The following is a 19,373-nucleotide window of genomic DNA, read 5'->3' on the forward strand; positions in this document are numbered from 1 at the left end:
CTACTATTTAGACCTTACCATGTATTTGCATAATGTGATAAATTTTGTATTTAGGATTAGCTATTTGTCTAATTTGGTGGGTGTTGGACGTTAAGGGGCTTACTGCTGAGAGGTGAGGCTCTGATATTATGTTAGTATCGAAGGACGTGGGGTAAGGGAGGAAGTGAGGGTAGGTGATGGAAAAGCACGAGTTCTAGGAATTCAGTCTGTTAGTTGCACTCGCCTCACAGGATGGCTTGTGACTTTTTAAAGATTTCTCTCCAAATGGAAAACGGGCATCAGAAAGAAAAGAGTGATGTATTTAGTAGGAAATAGTAAGTGAGCGGAGGGGGGAAGAGCCTGACCTGCCTCCCTGCGCCTGCCCAGCCTCGGTGCTGCGGTGGTCCCGTACCACTCCAGGGATTACCCTCACACCTCCCGAGGCCCGCCCCGCTGCCGGAGCCCGCCCCGCTCCAGGGATTACCCTCACGGCTGCCGGGCCCGCCCCGCTCCAGGGATTACCCTCACGGCTGCCGGGGCCCGCCCCGCTGCCGGGATCACCCTCACGGCTCCGCCCCGCAGCCAGGCCCGGCCCGCTCCTCGCCGCCCTCGCCGCGGCGGGAAGTGCCGCCCCCGGAAGCGGGAGCCGAGGCCCGGCGGGTCCCGGCCGAGCTCCGCAGCCATGCCCGCCTTCAGGCAGGTGGGCGAGAAGCAGCTGCCACAGGAGGTCGTGTTCATGTCCTGGTCCCCCAAAAGGGACCTCATCGCCCTGGCTAACCGAGCCGGGGAGGTGAGTGCGGGTGCCGGGGAAGGAGCACGGGAGGGACGGTGTTGCCTCTTCCTGCAGGCCCGGATGCCTTTGCTGTTACTTGGGGCATGTTTCTCGTAAGGCTGACCAGGTATTTAGGGATAGCAATTTTTTAAATCAAGCGTCTTAATACGTACTGCTCCTTCATTTTTTTGTATTCGGATTTCCGGACAAATTCACATATGATGTGCTCGTTGCTTGTTTGTGAGCTTTTAAAGTGTGTGAACATTCCTATTTAAATTAAATCTACTTTTGAGTACTTTTTCCCCTGGAGCTGCTATATGTGATCAGGCATAAAGACAAGACTTGTGCTTTCGGGCTGTTTGCTAGAGAGGTGATGGGTAACCTTTGTTGATCAGGAGGTTTTATTCTTATGCAAGGCTCAACTTATTTCTCTGTACTGCTGTAAACCGTGTGCTGCCCTCTAGAATAACATAGGAGTGAATCATTTAAGACACAGTAATTAAAAACTGGTAAAAAACTGTGCATCTTGAACTGATTTACAAACTTTTATTAAGGGGAGAATGTGGTTTAAGTTTGTCTTTAATGCATTTACTTTGTAGGTTTTACTTCATCGACTTGCAAACTTTCAACGTGTGTGGAGTTTGCCTCCAAATGAAAATACAGGAAAAGAAGTGACTGCTCTTGCTTGGAGACCAGATGGCAAAAGTAATGTCAAGTATATGAGGTGATATGGTGCGATAAAACCCCATGGGAAATCATGAAGGATGATACTTCTCATCTGTGAAGGAAATTTTCAAGTAAACTGTGTTTGAAGAAAAGGGTGGCTTTATTTTATGTAGGTTCATTCACAGTAATAGAGAGATTAACACTGTTGAATGCAATTGCAAGAAAGATTTGTAAGCCAGATTTATGTCTCAAACATAAGGGTATAGCAAAAGCTTAACCTCCTAACTAAACAGGATATTTTGTATGAACTACAAAGTTTATTGAGAAAGAAGCTGTCTGATCAGGATTGATTGAAGAGCTTAGCTTACTTAGCATAGGCAAACCTTCATAGGCTAAAATTGCTCTAATTCTAGACCAGAGAAGAAAAAAAAGGCTTTTCCTTATTAATAGAAATAATGTTGAAATTAGTAGCTCAATAAACTTATGCCAGAAATCAGTTAATTTTTTATTCACTGGAGGTGGGAGAATGGGAACAATCTTCTTCCATGACATGTGGATAAAAACTACCATATTGTTTTATGATGGCATCTGAAGAGTTTAAGAAACTTCTTTTTAAGCTGATTTCCTGTGATTATAAGGAAGTACATACAGAAACCTCTGCCTAATTGCTATTATGGATGAAGAAAGTGCTGCAAAAGTTGGTCAGCAACTTGTAATTTGTGATTTTTGTCCACCAAACCTTTCTGCTGAACAATGTTATATATAGTATTGAACTCAAATCTGCAAAATTGGAGGCCTCTATCAGAACTATCGTTAGAAGTGTTAGAAGCATGTTGAGTTCTAGGTCAGGGTAAGGTACAGAGTTTTGCACATTGGTTATTTATACATGTTACTTGTCTTTTTGTAGTTTTGGCTTTTGGCCTTGCTGATACCAAGCGGATTATTCTGTGTGATGTAGAAAAACCTGAAAGCTTGCACTCCTTCTCTGTGGACTTATCTATTACATACATGCATTGGATGGAAGTAACTGAGGAAAGCAGGTGAGTCTGAAAAGAAGTAAATCATAGGGTATGTGATGCCACCCTACTGATAATTTATACTTGGAATGTTACAAGCAGTCTCATAAAGTAATACAGTCCACAGCTGTGGGTTTTTTTCATCACTTGGCTAAAATTTTCAATTTTTTAGAATAGACACTTTTCATATGCTTATTTTTAGTGCTAATACCTTAGTGTTGTGGTTCTTTGGGTGATACATTAAATTTCAGCATGATCTTGTGCTTCTCCTTAAGAGCTGCTTAATCTGTATGTTAAGTTAGCATGTACAGTCTGTCTTATGATCCAGTTTGCTTCAATATCAATCAATTTATTAAACTAAGTATAGAAATGATACGTTCATCTATTTTGTTAGTCAGAATAAGTATTATATTTAAATATTTCTCCTGTGTTTTCAAGATCGTTATTTTGGTGTTTACGTCTTTCATTTTTTGTCTGTTTGTTACATCCAATTCCATTGGCAATTCTGTTGTTCAGGAAGTCAGAGTATCCCTAGTGACCATGAACTCTGTGTGACTGAACAATTCTCAGCAGCACTTGTGACCTGGAGGATATCATGGTCCCTATTTCTGGTGTCTTAAAGAAACATCTGATATTCACCTCATGGCAGTGTGAGAACGCAGTTAAATAAAACATTTATTTAAAGGAGGCAGATGATGTAAGCTCCTGACTTGAAGATGTCCCCCCCATACCTCCAGTAAGCATCAGTCTTAAAATAGCAAGAAACCAGTCTTAAACCACACTAACATTCTTCTCCTGGCAGGGGTAGGAGTTCTTACGGGGAATCTCATCCTTCTGACATATCTAAGATGTGATATGAAGTATTGTGCTTTGATCTTCCTCTTGCTGCAATATGTCTTTAGCTGTTTTGAGGTATGGGTGGGTTGTAGTACAGGTTTGGAGAGAGTTTAAGCAGAAAGCCTCTGACAGTAACAGCATTTCAGATAATGAAGGATGTGGTGACAAGCCTCTGAGCCAGCAGATATAAACCTTGTTCACTGGAAATAAAAATAAGATTTTCAGTTCTTTTGTTAATTTGATCACTTGATAAGTTATTCAAGGTCCCATAAAGGACTGTCCTCTGATATTTGTAATTTCAGTATGCATAATGCATTGAGTTATGTACTTACAGTTGCTTATATATTAATTATGATATATATAGTATAATTATATATTAACATAACTGTATAATTATATTATACTCTTAACTCTGGAGTTGAAAAGAAAGTCTCTTCTCATTTTTACAGCTTGGGCAATAAAGACAGTATTATGTCTTTTTCAGTGTTCTCACTTCCTTTTACAATGCTGAAGATGAATCAAACCTCCTTTTGCCTAAATTACCAGCACTACCAAAAAAGTAAGTGTTACACTAGTAAGCTTGAAGAAATACCATTTGTCATTTGTTGTCATTATTTTGAGTGTTCATCTTTAATGCTCTACAGACATCTGATCATTGTTACTGAGAGTAATTATTTTCTTTTCAGTTACAGTACCACTGCAAAAATTTTCAGGTAAGAAATTGTCATGTTATAGCTCTCTATTTTTAAATTTTATTTTGTTTTCTGGTATTGAGACAAACTACATAAGCCCTAATCACATGCTTTGTATTTTCAGTGAAGAAAAGTCAGATGAGATTATGAAGCTTTTGGGTGATGTCAGGTAAATTCTGGTTGTGGGTTGTTGGTTGAGGTTTTTTGTTTGGCGGCTTTTTTAGAGGTATAAAATAATGGATAATTGAGTTTACTGTTAAGTTATTCATAATTGTTTTTAAAGTCTCAGAGAAATTATATGGAATGTGGTTTTTTTAAGTACAGAGATAAAGTTCAAAGTCTATATTAAAGTTTCCATCAGTCACCTTTTCCCCCTTGGTTTAGAGGGATTATAAGGCACTTTGTCAGCAACTGCTGTTGGTGTCATATCTTCTTTTTCTTAGCAGATTTCTTGGGGTGCATTTGAAGGCTGATTTATGAGTTACATAAGCTGGTCTTGTAGACATTTGTGAATGCTTGTTCTATACAGAGAATTTGTGGGGTTTTGTATGAGTGTGACAAATCTAAATTTAAAAGCAGCTCTGAAATTAGCCATATCAGTGTTACTTTAGACTAAGCATCTGTTATTAGGAAACACATGAAGGGCAGCTGGTGGAAGTGTAATTTAACAGAGACTGGCTTTGTGCAGTGCCTTGCTTTTTTGATGAGGGCACTTAATGTTTCTGCGTTGTTTTTACTATTTCACTGTTCCTTACAGTCTCCCCACTCAGAACCACCCTCCTTGATTCAAATCCGCATCTCTATCACCAGTTACTCCTTTTTAAAACTTGGTAGCACTTCTTACAGTAGGATATCCTTGCTTGAGAGAGAGTGAGCTGCCTGTGGTGATGAGCTTTGTGAATTCTCTGTTCCTTTCATCTGCACAGTTAATCAAACCAAAAGTTTTTAAGATACTGTTTTTCTAAGTCCTGTGTTGGCTTTAGCAGAAACATTCTGCTTCAATGTATATTTATTTAGATATGTAACAGGTAGAAGTTGATTTTCTGGTATTTGTAGGCTTTTTCCCAAGACATTGTATCACGTATGTGTTAATAAGTGAGCAAAACATAGACCTGTCTGTCTCAGATTGTATTCTTTGAACTGGATTTCTGTTTCTGATGCTGTTGTTACTCCTGTGGCTGTTATTGCTGCTGGATCTATTTCAAATGTTCATTGCCTTTGAGGTGCTGAGGAGTACCACTGAGTGAGTGTGACAAACTCACTCTGCGTATAATCAGAGTAATTCGAAGTAGCTTTCTAATAATGCTTCCCAGCTGGCTTTGGTAAGGGGAGGGTCACTAGAGATTTATTACCTTCAGAGAAAAAGGACTCTCTGACTAAACTGTACTATTTTTTCCCTATTCTCTCAGTTAGTGTAGTAATTGATACTCTTAATATAAATGTTAGATAGAGGCAGGTTTTATCAATAAAATCTGAGCTAATTTGTTCATTTGTTTTTAAATTTCTCGAATTGCAAGTGTTTCCTTTATGCAGTGATTCTTTAGAGGAACATTATTAAAGGGATGGTATTTAAGTATTAAGAATTGTATCTGTATGCATTCAAATTTATTTCAGTATGCTGATTGACACATTCTTCTATTTTTATAGACTTAATGCTCTTGTTCTTGGTGGCAGCTCAGGATTTATTGAGATACATGCATATGGAATGTTCAAGATTGCTACAGTAAATGGGGTATGCTTGGTTCCTTTCCATATTTTTTCTTCATAATATAACAAACTACTGCTTAATTGAGTAAAAATATACCTATGCTTACTTACACATAAGTGAAACTGCTGAAATTAAATAAACTAATTGATTGGGTTGTTGGTTATTGATGGAAAGACATAACTGTAACTTTTAACTGGGAAATTTAGCAACTTGTTTCAAAGTTTGCTGTTAATACGCAATAAAGAGAGTGGGTTTGTTTTGGAGCAATAGGTGAAAATTATACTTCATTTTTACATGTCATTGAACACAGTCATCTTTGTATGTCAATGTGTTAGAGAAGTAAATATGTCTTAGAGAAAATGGAATGTTTTATTAACTGGTAAACTGGAATCCTTCAGGTGGCAGGGTCTTGTCGTGGACTGTGTTTGTCTAGTGATTTGAAATCACTGTCAGTTATTACAGAGATACAAAGCTCTTCAGACAGCGAAGCAGAGATGACGTATTTTCAGGCAAGTAAAGTAATTTTAAAATGTTTTTTAAAAGTAAAACTTATTTTAAAATTACATTCTGGTAGCTTTATTGCTTTCCCATTATTTGCAGAAAAAACCCAAAAACTACTAGTTCCAGTCATTCTGAAATTAACTCCAGTTTAGCTTTTGAATTTATGATGTTAACATACAGTTTCACTGATGAGACTGACAGTGGTGATCTGGGGCATTCTTTTGAAATACTACTTTTAGAGTAACATAAATTTATTCAACTACAGTTACAATTATTCATATTTTCTTCATTCTACACACAAAGGCATAACAGCAATGCTTTTGATTATCCTATCTTATCAGTCATCCTTAAAACTCTTACTGTTAGAGCTCCAAAATGTGGGACCTTATCAGATGTATTAAACCTTATAGATGTATTAAAAATAGTTATTGCTTCTTTGAATTAAATGCATTTTCCTCTTAAAATCAACCTTAAGGAATTGAGAACTAAGAGATTTTCTGTGGGTCCTTCCTTCTATCTTTTAATTTCTGTAATCTATATATTGTTAAAAGACAAATCATCTGTTAACCATTGCTTTTTTCATTTGTTATAGTTGGACACTAGTCTATTATCAAGTTACTTACCTGAGGTAACTCGAATGGCCCGGAAGTTTACTCACATTTCAACTCTGTTACAGGTACAGTTGTGTTACACCATCCTTTCAGTCTTGTGGTTCTGCAGGCTTTGATGTTCTAATGCAAGTGAATTAAATGTTTTCTAGTGGGAAGCTTGAGTTTATTTTAAGTAAATGTAAAGCTCCAACTTGGAATTTGATAATAAATTGTATGTAAGATCTACAGTATATCTTCCCTTTATATTGTAACAACCATTTTTTGAAAGTGCTGTTGAAGGGGAGGAAGGAAATAATACCAATCCCAGTTTCTGTATTACAGTATATAAAGCTGTCATTGACATGCATGTGTGAAGCATGGGAAGAAATACTGATGCAGATGGACTCACGACTAACAAAGTTTGTACAGGTACTGTAGGATTAACCATCCTTTAGGAAAAACACTTTTTGCAGTAGTTCTGTTCTTGTTAGTCTACTGCATATCTTAATGTTTAAGCATGATGCCTCCAGATAACAATCTCTAAGTTCAGGGATGGCCTGGAAGCTCTTGTGTGTCAAGTGCTCTGATGCTGAAGGTACCTCCGTACAATCAAGCAAAATTGTCTTGTGATACTTTGATTTATTCTGAATTTTTTAAAAATCACAGCTTTCAGCTTTCCCAGCTGTTGATCAGTTGTTTTCTATTTAAGGTTGTGCTCTTTGTACTTAAGTAATTGGTAAACTGATTACTGTAAATGGTCAGTAACAACACTTGCAGCCTAATTCAGTAGAACACATATAATTATCCATGTTTAAGATGCAGTTGGATTTGCATAAATTTTGTGTTCATTGACCATGGCCAGAAGTTAATGAATCATGTAATTTATTTATTTTTTAAAATAGATTCTTGGTGATGGTAAACTGTTTAGAATTTTTATTGGGTAATGCAGTTGAAAATAACTTAAAATACTAGAAGAATTTCAGTGATCAGAAAATTTTCAGTGATCAGTAGTCTGATTTCAACATTCAAGGATATGGATGGGTTCTTTGAAATACTTTATATGGAGTGTTTGTGAGATAATTTGGTAGCCTGGATTTAATCTCTTCACCAATCTTATTTCAATCATTTTGACTGACAGGAAAAGAATACAACCACTTCTGTTCAGGATGAGTTTATGCAGCTGTTGTTATGGGGAAAAGCAAGGTAGTTACTGTTTTATCTGAGTTTGCCTTTGCACTTGATGTTGAAACAAAAAATTAAATGCCTCTTTGGTTCTCTCCCCACCTTCTTCAGTCTGGAACTTCAGGCATTACTGATGAACCAACTGACAGTAAAGGTATGTTAACATATTTTTAAACATACTAAACAAATCTATTTCAATATCTTTTAATAACTTTTATGTTAACAGAACACTAGTATATGATTGTATTTCTTTATTAACAGGGTTTAAAAAAACTTGGTCAGTCCATAGAGTCTTCCTATTCCAGTATACAAAAGTTGGTTATAAGTCATTTGCAGAGGTAAGTCACAGAATTTCTAATGAATTATAGATAAAATGGCATATTATATGCTCTGCTAAAAGACAATATGCTGTCTTGGTGGTGCTTTTTATGTAGGTGTGCTGGTATGGAGACTGTGATCATGGGAAAATGTATTATTTTATTATTGCATAGTAGAGAACTAGTGAAGTATTTTGAGCAATCTCCATGATGCATCACCTGTAAATTGCTGCCTGGTGTGTTTTATGGGATCTATACCAAATATTCACACTAAGTTTGTGTCACTGGGACAATACCTACTTTTCTCTGAAATGATACCTTACCTCTTGTTCATGTCAACTACCTTGTAAAGCTTTTCACTTCGCACATTAGATGATAAAAATGTAGCATGCAGCAGAGCACTGGATTTCCAGAGGGTGAATAAAATGTCATACTTCTTTCCTCTGCCTTCCTAGCGGCTCTGAGGCACTTTTATACCACTTGAGTGAATTGAAAGGAATGGCTTTATGGAAACAAAAATACGAGTCTCTGGGATTAGATGCAGCTGGAATTGACGGTACAGTAGTGTGTGCTACCTACCTGCTCTGATTTCACTTTTGAAAGCTTAATAATAATAGTTAGCTTCTTTTACAGAGGCTATCACTGCTGTTGGTTCTTTCATCCTGAAGGCAAATGAGCTGCTTCAGTAAGTATAAAGTCTGTAGAGTTTACAAATCATTCCTATTCAGTCTTGTATTGGAGGAGATTGATGGGCTGGGAACTGAGGAGGTTGGGAGAGCATGACTCCTGTGTTGGTGGTGAGCTTTCATCTTGTCTCACTGCGTGTCAGACTCATACCAGAAGAATAGTCTTGAAACATTGCATTGGGCATTTTGAGAAAAACTGACAGTGCTTGTGGCCTTTCCTCTGTTAAGCCTGGAACAGCTTGTGACAGTCAGCTATTGTAATTTCTTTTCTTGTTTTTCATGTTTAGAGTGATCGACAGTAGTATGAAAAACTTCAAGGCATTTTTTCGATGGCTCTATGTTGGTAAGATTGATCATATAGTAATCATCCAGTATCTGTTTTATATTGAAATGCAGGCAAGTAACTAGGCCAATCTTAGTTATAAACATCTATTTTTTGCTATCATAGAAAATTTCTGGACATGTAAAGGAATATGGTTGATGAGGCAAGAGTAATTACAATATTAAAGACAGATTTGATTATAAAGTCTCAGTTTCTCAATTAAATTTAGTATATGTAGAGTGGGTATTGTATATACTTGACCTGGTATGCTGCTCCAAACTTTTCTGCTTCATGAGAAATTTGCTGATCTTGATTTAGAGAAAAATAAAGGACTTTTTTTAGTCTACACCAGATTTTTGAAGTAAAGACTAATTCTCTTTTACTCTGTTACTTGCTGTTTTCTCCTGTGGCAGCCTAGTTACTTGTAAGGTTCTGCACAGCTTTTAAACAGTTTCAGAATGTCCACGGGCTCTTAGTAGCCACCTTCAATTGTGTCTATGTAGCTGCAGAGAAAATGTTAAAAGGAAATGAAGCACGCTGTATTTTACACTGCTTGGTTTTATAAACTATTTATGAGTAAGTTTATAACTTCTGTTAGATCTTTTTAGAACTATTTTACAAAAACTAAGTGGTATTACCAGATACTGTAAAAGCATCAGATAAGCAGTGTTAGCAGTTAGTAGCAGGAATATAATAGTTCTAATTTTAAGAACTGCAGAAAGCAGAACTATTGAAGTTCTCTATCATAATGTTTTTTTTACTGTTTGTTTGGTTTCAAACTAGATAGAGAACTTTATCCAAGCCGTGCAGATTTAAAATTAATTCTGTGCAATTCTCTTAAAACACATTTTCTGAGCATGACAGTTTTCATGTATTTTACATATATCCATTTTAGTACTCTTAGTATGGACATGAAAAAAATTCTTATGAGCCCCTTTTGTAATAATGTTGTTTCAGTCTTGTACAGGGCAGAATGCGGTTGGAAAAGATTAAAGATAAAAATTCTTCAAGATTTGTAATGTAAGCTAGTGAGACTAGAGAGACTTAATTTCAGTCTCAGTTTGTAATTCTTCATTCCAGGCTCTTCTGCTTCTAGTGAATTAATCTTTTTTAACAGCAGAGTCTTATTACATACACGGATAAAATTAAGAATACTAGGAAAACATTATTAAAGTATTAATAAAACTAAAATTATAAAAAAAATTAAAAAATAAAAACAGTATTAAAATAATAATTCAATAAGAATGTAATTTTTCCCTCAGCCATGTTGAGGATGTCAGAAGATCATGTGCTTCCAGAGCTGAACAAGGTAATAGTAACATTTTCTGATAAATGGTGATAGCCTCAATATTCTGCTCATCTTGAAAGCGGAATTAAAGGTTTCTTTTTGTTCCAGAACTTGAAGGGCAGTGTCTGTGTTATTTTTTTGAGAAAGTTGGTGCCTGCACATTCACACTAATATGCTGTTGTGCATAAATTACTTTTTCTGTTTTCTTTGTTAACACTACTGTATTTAGTACTCTGGGTATGCAAGGCCTTTGTATAGCAGATCTTTATATGCACTAAATGATGAAGTTAACCAGTGTGAGATTTTAATGTCTTTATCAATGCCCCAGTAGAGGAGAGGGAATATAAAATAACACAATAATATAGTAATATAATACCTGCATCAAATCTGCAGCCACCATCACCCTGCCCTTACTTGAGGGCAGAGGTACCTTCCAGAAATAGATAGGCTGGAGGAATGGACAGGTAGGGACCTCCTGCAGTTCATGAATGAGAAAATGCAAGTTTCTGTTGTGGGGTGGGCTAACCCTCTGTGAGTGCAGTGCTGGAGCCCATGTGGCTGGGAAGATGTCAGTTTTGCCAAGATGATGTGGGATGCACGCTGGGCATGAGCCAGCAGTGTGCCCTGACAAAGGGCAGGGGAGAGTGACCACAGCTGTAGTAATGAGAGTGTGGCCAGGAGGTCAGGGGAAGTAGTTATTGTCCTTATTTAGCACTTGTCGGTTACATCTCCAGTTTGGGACCATCCTGTACAAGACAAGAATGATCTGGGATGAGTTCAGCGAGCATTCACAAATAGGTTGGAGGCTGGAACATTTGCCCTGTGAGTACAGGCTGAGGGAGCTGTGCTTGTGCAGCCTATAGAATGGGTGTTCTGTGCTCATTGAAATGTATTTCTTACCCTTTGCTTTTCTCACTGGTTTTTTTCCTTTTAGATGACTCAAAAAGATATCACTTTTGTTGCTGATTTTCTTACTGAGCACTTCAATGAGGTCAGTGATACTGGTTTTCAAAGTACATGATTTGACTGTATTTTTGCTGACAATAGCTGTGTCTAAAAAATCCTAGACTAAAATAATTTTATCATCTTTTTGTTCACTACTTTTTATTATTTTTATATTTAAATAATTTGTTTGCATTATTTTTTTAGGCACCAGAACTTTACAATCGTAAAGGAAAATACTTCAATGTGGAGAGAGTTGGCCAGGTAAAGAACTAAGGAATAAATGCAAAAAGAATAAATGAGAAAATCCTTAGAGAAGCTTTTAAAGCTGTGTCCGCTTTTCTTCCCTGGCCCTTTTGCTCTGTGTTGTACATACAACACAGTATGGTAAAAGAGAGTAAATTGTTTCCCCTTATTATTAGGGAAATTAGGGTTTAAAACCTTGTAGTTTCACTTCACACATGCTGTATTTTTAGGAAAAGACAAAAACATTTTGCAGCAGTAAAACTCTAAAAGCCAGCTTCAGCAAAACTGATGTGTTTGTTGTCTGTATGGCATTAGTCAGTGCATTTCAAAACATTTGTGTTCAGACTTGATTTAAAAATCAGTTTCTTAGGAAAGTACCAGCATGTGATCTTAAACAGCAGTTGATTTTTCTTATTGTTTCTAGTTGGAGTGCAATATTTAGTTTTAAGACTATGGCATATTAGTTTAACAGGAAATGTTTATTATATTCACTAGGGGCAATAGTGAAGGTGAATTCTAATGTTCCCTATTCTTCAACTGTCATCTTAAAAATGTGTGTTTCTCTTCTAGTACTTGAAAGATGAAGATGATGACCTTGTATCACCACCTAATACAGAGGGAAACCAGTGGTTTAACTTTCTTAAAGATAGTACTCATCTTAAAGGTAATATGCTTTCATGAAAAAGAAGTGAATGCAAGATACGTGTAGAAAGTAACAAATGTAGAAGAGTTATCTTTTTTCATGCTTATGAGTTCCTTCTGTAGTGTTACTCATTCATCTTTATCTGAGTGGAATAAAATAAATGGGCCTTGTTATTTTGCACCAGGTTTATGTAGCTGCTTACCCAGTCAGTTACCATTTTGTGGATACTGGGAGTTCCCCATTTTTCTGTACCCATCTCAGAAGTGTTGGCTCAGAAGGAATCCCAGAGGAGGTCTATTTTAGGATATCTTAATTCCAATTCAAGAAAGCAATAGTTATGCTTAGGTTATACCTGGGGAGAGTGTCCTAACTTGTTCCCTTTCACTGGAGTCAGAGACTGTTTTGTTAATTCGTGGTGAAAAAGAAGTAAGAGACCATAATGAGCAGATGGTGACAATTATTCTAGTTTAACTCTAGAAACCAAAGGCTCTTAAACCTTGACAGCAGAAGCTGCTTATGATAGAATTTGCCACAGTTACCTTTTTCTACCTATTTATTTCAATAAAAAGGGGGGAAATGGCAGCATTTTTGTTTGGAAGACAGTCTTTAGAAAATCTAGTTTTAGAGATAAAAATGGTATAATATGTTTTTATAGAGACACAACCATTTTTAAAATTGACTGTCTATTTACAGAAAGCCCACTTCTGTTTCCCTACTATCCTGAGAAATCACTGCATTTTGTCAAAAGGCAAATGGAAGGAGTCATTGATCAGTGTTTACAAAAGCCAGCAGTAAGTTCAGTTTTTAAAAATTACTTTCTTTTAGGGATGGTGGTCAACGAAGGTAGCAGTCAAGCTTTGCAAGGCCTGAAGCTTTAATCTTTGCCTTTGAGTGCCTACAGTTAAGGTATAGTCCAGCTTCACTGCTGGGGTATCTCAAGCCCTTGGCCAGGGAAAGCATTTTTTAAAAAGGGATTTTTTAGTTTAACATACACTGTTCACACAATTTTGGGATCTGGTTTTAATGTTAATTATGTGTGTGTATGTGCTGTGTAGCAGTTAACTGTCTTAGTTGGCAATACATTAGTCTAACATGGAGAAACACGAAACAAGTATATGAAGTGACAGTAGTGTTTGCATTAGGGATATTTATTCCAGGATAAATATTGGTGGAATTTTCTTTCAGATGTACTCAGAGTTTGCTGGTTGGTTGCTTGGTTGGTTGGGGGTTTTTTTTGTCTTAAAAAGATGTATAATTATGAATAATTGCCTGTATTTTATGGCCTATTTTTATTATATTTGTTAGGATGTAATTGGAAAGTCAGTGCATCAAGCAGTCTGCATGTCTCTCTACAAAATTTCTCAAAGGTATTTCATTACTAAAAGCAGCTAAAGAAATTTGCAACTGAAACTCATGCATGAGTAGCGTTTTATAAACTGCTTTGTCTTTCCTTTGCAGTGAAGATTCCACACCTCAGTTATTTAAATTACCATTTCTGTAAGTATGCTGCTATTCTTGTTCCATGTAGTTCACCAGTTATTAAAACTTGATCTAAATTTTCATTTCTTCCCCCACATTGCAGGTGGAACGACAAAACATCTAATTTACATTATGTTCTCTTCACCATGTTAGAAAATTCTATTTCTAAAATACACATTTTGAGGAGACATACTGATACTTCCAGGTGAGACAAAATGAGGGTGAGCTTTGCCACATTTGTACAGTCAGTTGCAATTCAAATCTATTTGTAAAAATAAGGAATGAGTACCATTAATAGAGTCTTTCTTGGATACTAGAGAAAATGAGGAGTGCATTAAGAAGTGCAGCAGGAAACTGCAGCAGAAATTCGTGTTTTATCAGACTCAGAAAATCTAATCTCAAGACCCAGGATGGTTCTGGGATAAGGAAAAATTCAGACTCCATTAGATTACTGCTCACAGAATTACTTATTTATGCAAACTTCTGAAAAATTACTGGGAATCCTGCTTCCAGTGTTGCTTTGTCTTACTTTGTCTTACTGTAAATAGTGTTCTTTGATTAATGCCTTGCAGTCTGCAATTTAATACTTTTGGAAATACGGGGACTGCTCTCAGAGGTGCATTAAATAGAGTGCATCTCTTTTGGGGTATGGATCTGTGTGCCTTCAGGAGTTTGTATACCTTGATGTGATTTGTTACACTATGATGGTGCTGATGCAACTGTTCAAGCTGCATTCTGTCAGTGGGATGGCTGAAGTAAGCTAGGTTTAAAAACAACAAAAACTCCTCCTCTCTGTGAAATACTGATTTTTATAATCTGCCATTTAATTTGAGGAGACAGTAAATTGGGTGAGACTGCGATGGAGTGGGAATTTGTAAAGTACTTTTACTGCCAAGGAAAACACATGGTGAAACTGTCTTTTGTGTTTCCAGTTCATAGCTGCTGATGACAGAATTACTGCCTTGTGGTGACTTCTAGGTCCTCTCTCATCGATTCCTAAAACAATCTAACTTCTTTTGCTGTGGATTAACAAGAAACATAATGAACCTGAAACTAGGACAATTGAGGAATTCAGTAAAAGAACTGTGTCTCATAAGCTAGATGTAGTTTTCCATTTTACTCCATTAGTCACTTTTTTTCTGAGGAGCAGAAGAATCTAAAGGGTTCCCATCCACCAATCACATAATTTTGGCATGTAGCCATGTATTGTGCTAAGTTTAGATAGGCTTTTTCACCATCTTGTACGACAGCTGCCATTAGAGATTTTGGATTCTTAGTGAAGGGAAAGGTTTTTGTCACTGAGATAATTAAATCTGTTGTTCTAGGTCTGTCAGTAATGGGATTCTTGCAGTAGAGTTTGGAAACTTCTTGAACAACAGCATAAATGAGAGCTCAGACTCCAGGTCAGTGTATTTGATTTTTCTGGTAGATTGCTGAATTAAAGATCATATTTCCTAGTGATTTACTTTTGTTTGCATTGTTACCTTTGAAGTTCACTCACCTGGGTGAATCAGGGTGTAAGAAATGGTACAGGTGCATGAAGCTGCAGAGTTGTGCGAATCTTACTTTGCACTTCATCTCAAGCTCAAGTAAATTTCAGTTTTCCAGCTGAAAACTAAAGCTTTAACACATCTTGAAACACATTAGTTGCAAGAAACAAATCTAGCTGTAAACAAGTATTGTTTATCTCTGTGATGTTCTTTAAGTAGGATAAAACTTGGTGTGCCTGAATGTAGCCATCTTACAAGGCATATGATAGACTAAACTTGTCCTTTTCATGTAGGAAAGCCGGATGTGATTTGCCCTCAGTACCTTCAGCTGTATTTCTAAATTTTCTTTGGTATTTATGTTTACTGTTCCTTATGTTTCATCTGAAATGTGAAGGTTGCTAGTAAGGATTTTTTGTGAGTTGCTTTTATTTTCTGTTCAGAATAATTTTTCCTGCATGATACAGGAGTCTGCCAACTTACGGCTATTGTTCAATGTCATAGCTGCACAACTGACCTCTTTTATTATTTACAATGAAGCTCATTGTTAAGCACTGAATACTTTTTAACATGAGTGCTGTGCAACTTTAAAATATTTTAGTTCTGCGTTCTCTTATATTACTTGATACTTTCTAAATTATTTTCCTGTAGATGCTACAGTTGTTTGGATGCTCACTTCTATGACGATGAAACTGTAACTGTAGTTCTGAAAGAGAGTGTTCAACAAGAGGGGAAGGAGAGAGTCTTGGCTCAGCTGCCTTTATCTTCGGTATATACAGACGAGGACCAAGATGGGAAATTCATTTGGGATTCTATGGAAAGGTACTGAAAAACCTTGAGCAAATCTGAAAGTACAGAACTGAAAAGCAAATAAAGCAAATATTGTAACTTTGTACAGTTACTCATACTTTGTATGTGTGTAAATATTTTAAGGACAGATACTCTTTTTTGTGCCAGGAGACTAGGATGGGGGAGATGGAAGCTTCCTAAATAGTTTGTTTTGTAGTTTTTGGGAGCTTGGGTTTGGGTTTTTTATCCTGATACTACTTCTGTATCTGGTTGTCATGAAATGCAAGAATCAGCCGAAGACACCTTGTAGAATCAGAAATCTTCTTTTCTTTAGAAGATGCTGACTTTGCTAGTCAGAATACTTCAGTTTAGGATGTTTTCTGCATATATGCTCATGTACCTCTGCCTTGTAATAAGAATACACAGGTGTTTCTTGATCTTTCCCTGGTGGTCACCCTTACAAATATTGTCAGATGAACCTTAAAGCATCGGAACTGGTACCACTGTCTGAATTGGCATAGGTGGAGGAGAGTATCATGTGAAAGTGAACACACACACACAAAGGCCAATGTAGTTCAAGCAGCAAATCCAGTATTTTAGTTTTCTCCCATTCTTCTCTGGTGGTTTGCTTAAGATGTGTTTGTATTTCAAAATAAAGAGCCACGCTGAACTGTAAATTAACTTTTTTATGCCACAAAGATATTGTGTATTGAAGAATGAGCAGAAAACATTAAGAGCAAATTCAAACTAAGCCTGGCTGCTGTTAAGAGGTAGGGAGTGTCTTCATGGAATCCCTGTGAGTGGGGTAGTGATGCATATTTGAAAGGTCGTGGAGGCCAAACTTCTGTGTAAGGGGTGGCACTGCATCCAGGACTCTGTTCAGAAACTCCTCTGTGCAGAGGAGAGGTTTGAGGAAAAGCCACCCACATCCTGCTATTGCTGTTTTTTGTGAGAATATCAGATTTTACAACTCCCTTCTCACCTGCTGTAATGTTTTTAACTCGATTGGAACATGCTGTGTCTCTACAGTTGGATCTCCTGCTCTAGAGTATCGTAGCAGCATTATGATGGTTTCAGAGGCTTATCTGCTTGTTGTATATGATGTAATTTAGGCTTAAGAGACAGAAGTTTTTTCTTAGAACTGCAGTTGTTTGTTGTGAACCAGCTTTGTGCTTTTCTCCTTGCAGGCTGGATGAGCGAAGTGGTGAGATACCCACACGTACTGTCTTCTTGGAGGGTCAGTGGAGAGTGCTGGAGAATATGAAAGCTCAGTATGTTTCTGTAAATGGCATTAGAAAAGTTTCTTGTGTGGTAAGTGCAGTATCTCTGAAAAAGCCTGTCTGTTAAAGGAAGTGTGCTGTCTGAAGTGGTAACCTAAAAGTTACCTTTTTTTTTTTAAACAAATAGATTATTTTCTCATAATCTGCTACTACTGTGGCATTCATACCTGTCTAATAGCAGAGAATGGAAAACTTTAACAGAAGGTAATAGATGTGCTTGCTTTACTTCTCAGCCTGTAAAGCAATAAAAAAGTTGCTAATTCCCTTGAAACCTCCATTTCAAAGATAGGTTATTTTCAAAGCTATTGTCCAACAATTAAAATGCTGTTGGTGTTTTTACTTATTTAGTCATTAACAGGAACTTCTTAATGTCTCTATAGCTAAGTTCAAACCTTCGCCACATCAGGGTGTTTGAGATGGATGTAGAGGATGATGGGGAAGTTGAGGAAGAAGAGGAAGAAGAAACAACTCAGATTGCAGCTGGGGAACCTGATGAGCCAAATCAGCCTGCAGATGGCCAGGACAATGTGTGTGATGCGTCTGCTGAAGAACTACCTGATGAAACTGAAGAACATGAGACAAGTCTGGACCCTTGAAACAGACTTAGTAAAGGAACAGAACCAAACCGTAAATAGTTTTTAATGGCACGAAGAAATTGTATATTGAAGAATGAACAGAAAATGTTAAAAGCAAGTTCAAACTCATCCTGGCTGCTATAATAAGCAGGGGCATTATCCATACTGTCCCTGGGACTGGGAGTGATGTGGAGTGATACATTTCAAAGGTTATCTAACTAGTTAGAAAGTAATTTGACTTCAGGCTGCTGAGATGATGGATCCCATACCTCCTCAAGCAGCTGAATCAAGTTGGAATTCTGTATTTCTTCTCAGCTAAGACTGTGTTCTAGAGTACCTTTATTGACTCCTTTTTGTCTGGCACATGGTTTGGTACCAGCTAAAGCTTTGAAAGCTTTTCTATTTGCCGTTTTTAATACTTGTGGAGAAGAAGAAATACCAGCTGAGGTTTTTGTAGCTAGGCTATTCAGTCCTGTACTGTTACAAAGATAAAATAAAGTTATATATAATACCAATAAAACTTGGGGCCTAATTTTTTTGCCTCTCAGACTTTGTGTTCTAATAACACATATGAAAGTTTTCTGTAGAACCAAACTGTAAGATTGCAAATCAGTGTAGGGCTAGTTACACAACAAAATGTATCAACTGTTAATGAAATGCATAGTTTTAAAAGCTCTTTGGAGCTTTATCTGTCCTTGGTAACACAGCATTTCGATCTATGCAGTTCTTTTAGTCCTCAGTGTTAATGGGTGTGTGCAGTGCACGATTTTTTAAATGTTTGCATGTCTCAGCCTGCTTAGTTTCTGTGAATTTGTTCCTGAAAGCCTGTCTTCTCAATCTGGAATTTTTTGTAATGAAAAATTTCAAGAGAGTATAATTTTTCACTCTGATTTATCACTGGAGGTTGTGCATAGCCCTCAGCATAATCATGTTACTTGCAATTTACATATTACTGTAGGCGTGATGTAGTGCTAAGCAGTATAAACTAGAAACAGTGTTTAGAAATCTAAAATACTTTCTTCCCTACTAGCTGTCATTCTTAACTGACTTTAAACTCTGCTCTTTGAATGAACAATGCTGCTTAATGCATGATCTTCCTTCAGAACAGTGAGTGTACCTTGTATTTGTGAAGAGGACCAAGTTTCCATTCTGTGCTTTAAAAATAAATCTTTTGAAATTGCTATTTGGCATTGCAAAATTTGAATATGAAACTTATCCTCTTGTTTTGAAATAGACTATTTTTAAGTAACTTTTTTGAAGTGGACTTCTGAAGGTTTTGATCTCTTTGGGGGAGACCCTGGTAAAACAAGCTTTCAGTTTTGAAAGAGACTGATTTTTTTTCCCTTTCCTAACAACCTCCTTGAAAGCTGCTTGCT

General features: G+C 36.9%; 1 protein-coding gene across 6 annotated transcripts; it reads left to right on the forward strand.

Annotated features, from left to right (window-relative positions):
- The first annotated feature begins 133 nt into the window (after positions 1-133).
- On the forward strand, positions 134-18,517 carry ANAPC4 (anaphase promoting complex subunit 4). Of its 6 annotated transcripts, none has more exons than XM_086890140.1 (29): positions 134-769; positions 1,351-1,456; positions 2,325-2,457; positions 2,950-3,169; positions 3,755-3,829; positions 3,957-3,983; positions 4,087-4,131; positions 5,610-5,694; positions 6,069-6,179; positions 6,764-6,847; positions 7,104-7,190; positions 7,900-7,964; positions 8,055-8,097; positions 8,205-8,281; positions 8,716-8,816; positions 8,894-8,945; positions 9,234-9,289; positions 10,531-10,577; positions 11,491-11,547; positions 11,706-11,762; positions 12,315-12,408; positions 13,081-13,178; positions 13,693-13,754; positions 13,846-13,884; positions 13,970-14,071; positions 15,192-15,269; positions 16,005-16,175; positions 17,330-17,453; positions 17,803-18,517. In XM_086890140.1, the coding sequence occupies exons 4-29, from the start codon at positions 3,150-3,152 to the stop codon at positions 18,016-18,018; spliced, it is 2,073 nt and encodes a 690-aa protein (XP_086746266.1). In that variant the 5' UTR covers positions 134-769; positions 1,351-1,456; positions 2,325-2,457; positions 2,950-3,149; the 3' UTR covers positions 18,019-18,517. The 6 variants fall into 6 exon arrangements, with proteins under 6 accessions (XP_086746266.1, XP_086746262.1, XP_086746263.1 ...); XM_086890141.1 differs by having other exon boundaries at positions 606-769; positions 1,351-1,586; XM_086890142.1 differs by having other exon boundaries at positions 621-769; positions 1,351-1,548.
- Positions 18,518-19,373: the final 856 nt, after the last annotated feature.

The sequence above is a fragment of the Cyanistes caeruleus genome, chromosome 5 (genome assembly GCF_971803275.1).
Source record: "Cyanistes caeruleus chromosome 5, bCyaCae1.hap1.1, whole genome shotgun sequence".
NCBI lineage: Eukaryota > Metazoa > Chordata > Aves > Passeriformes > Paridae > Cyanistes > Cyanistes caeruleus.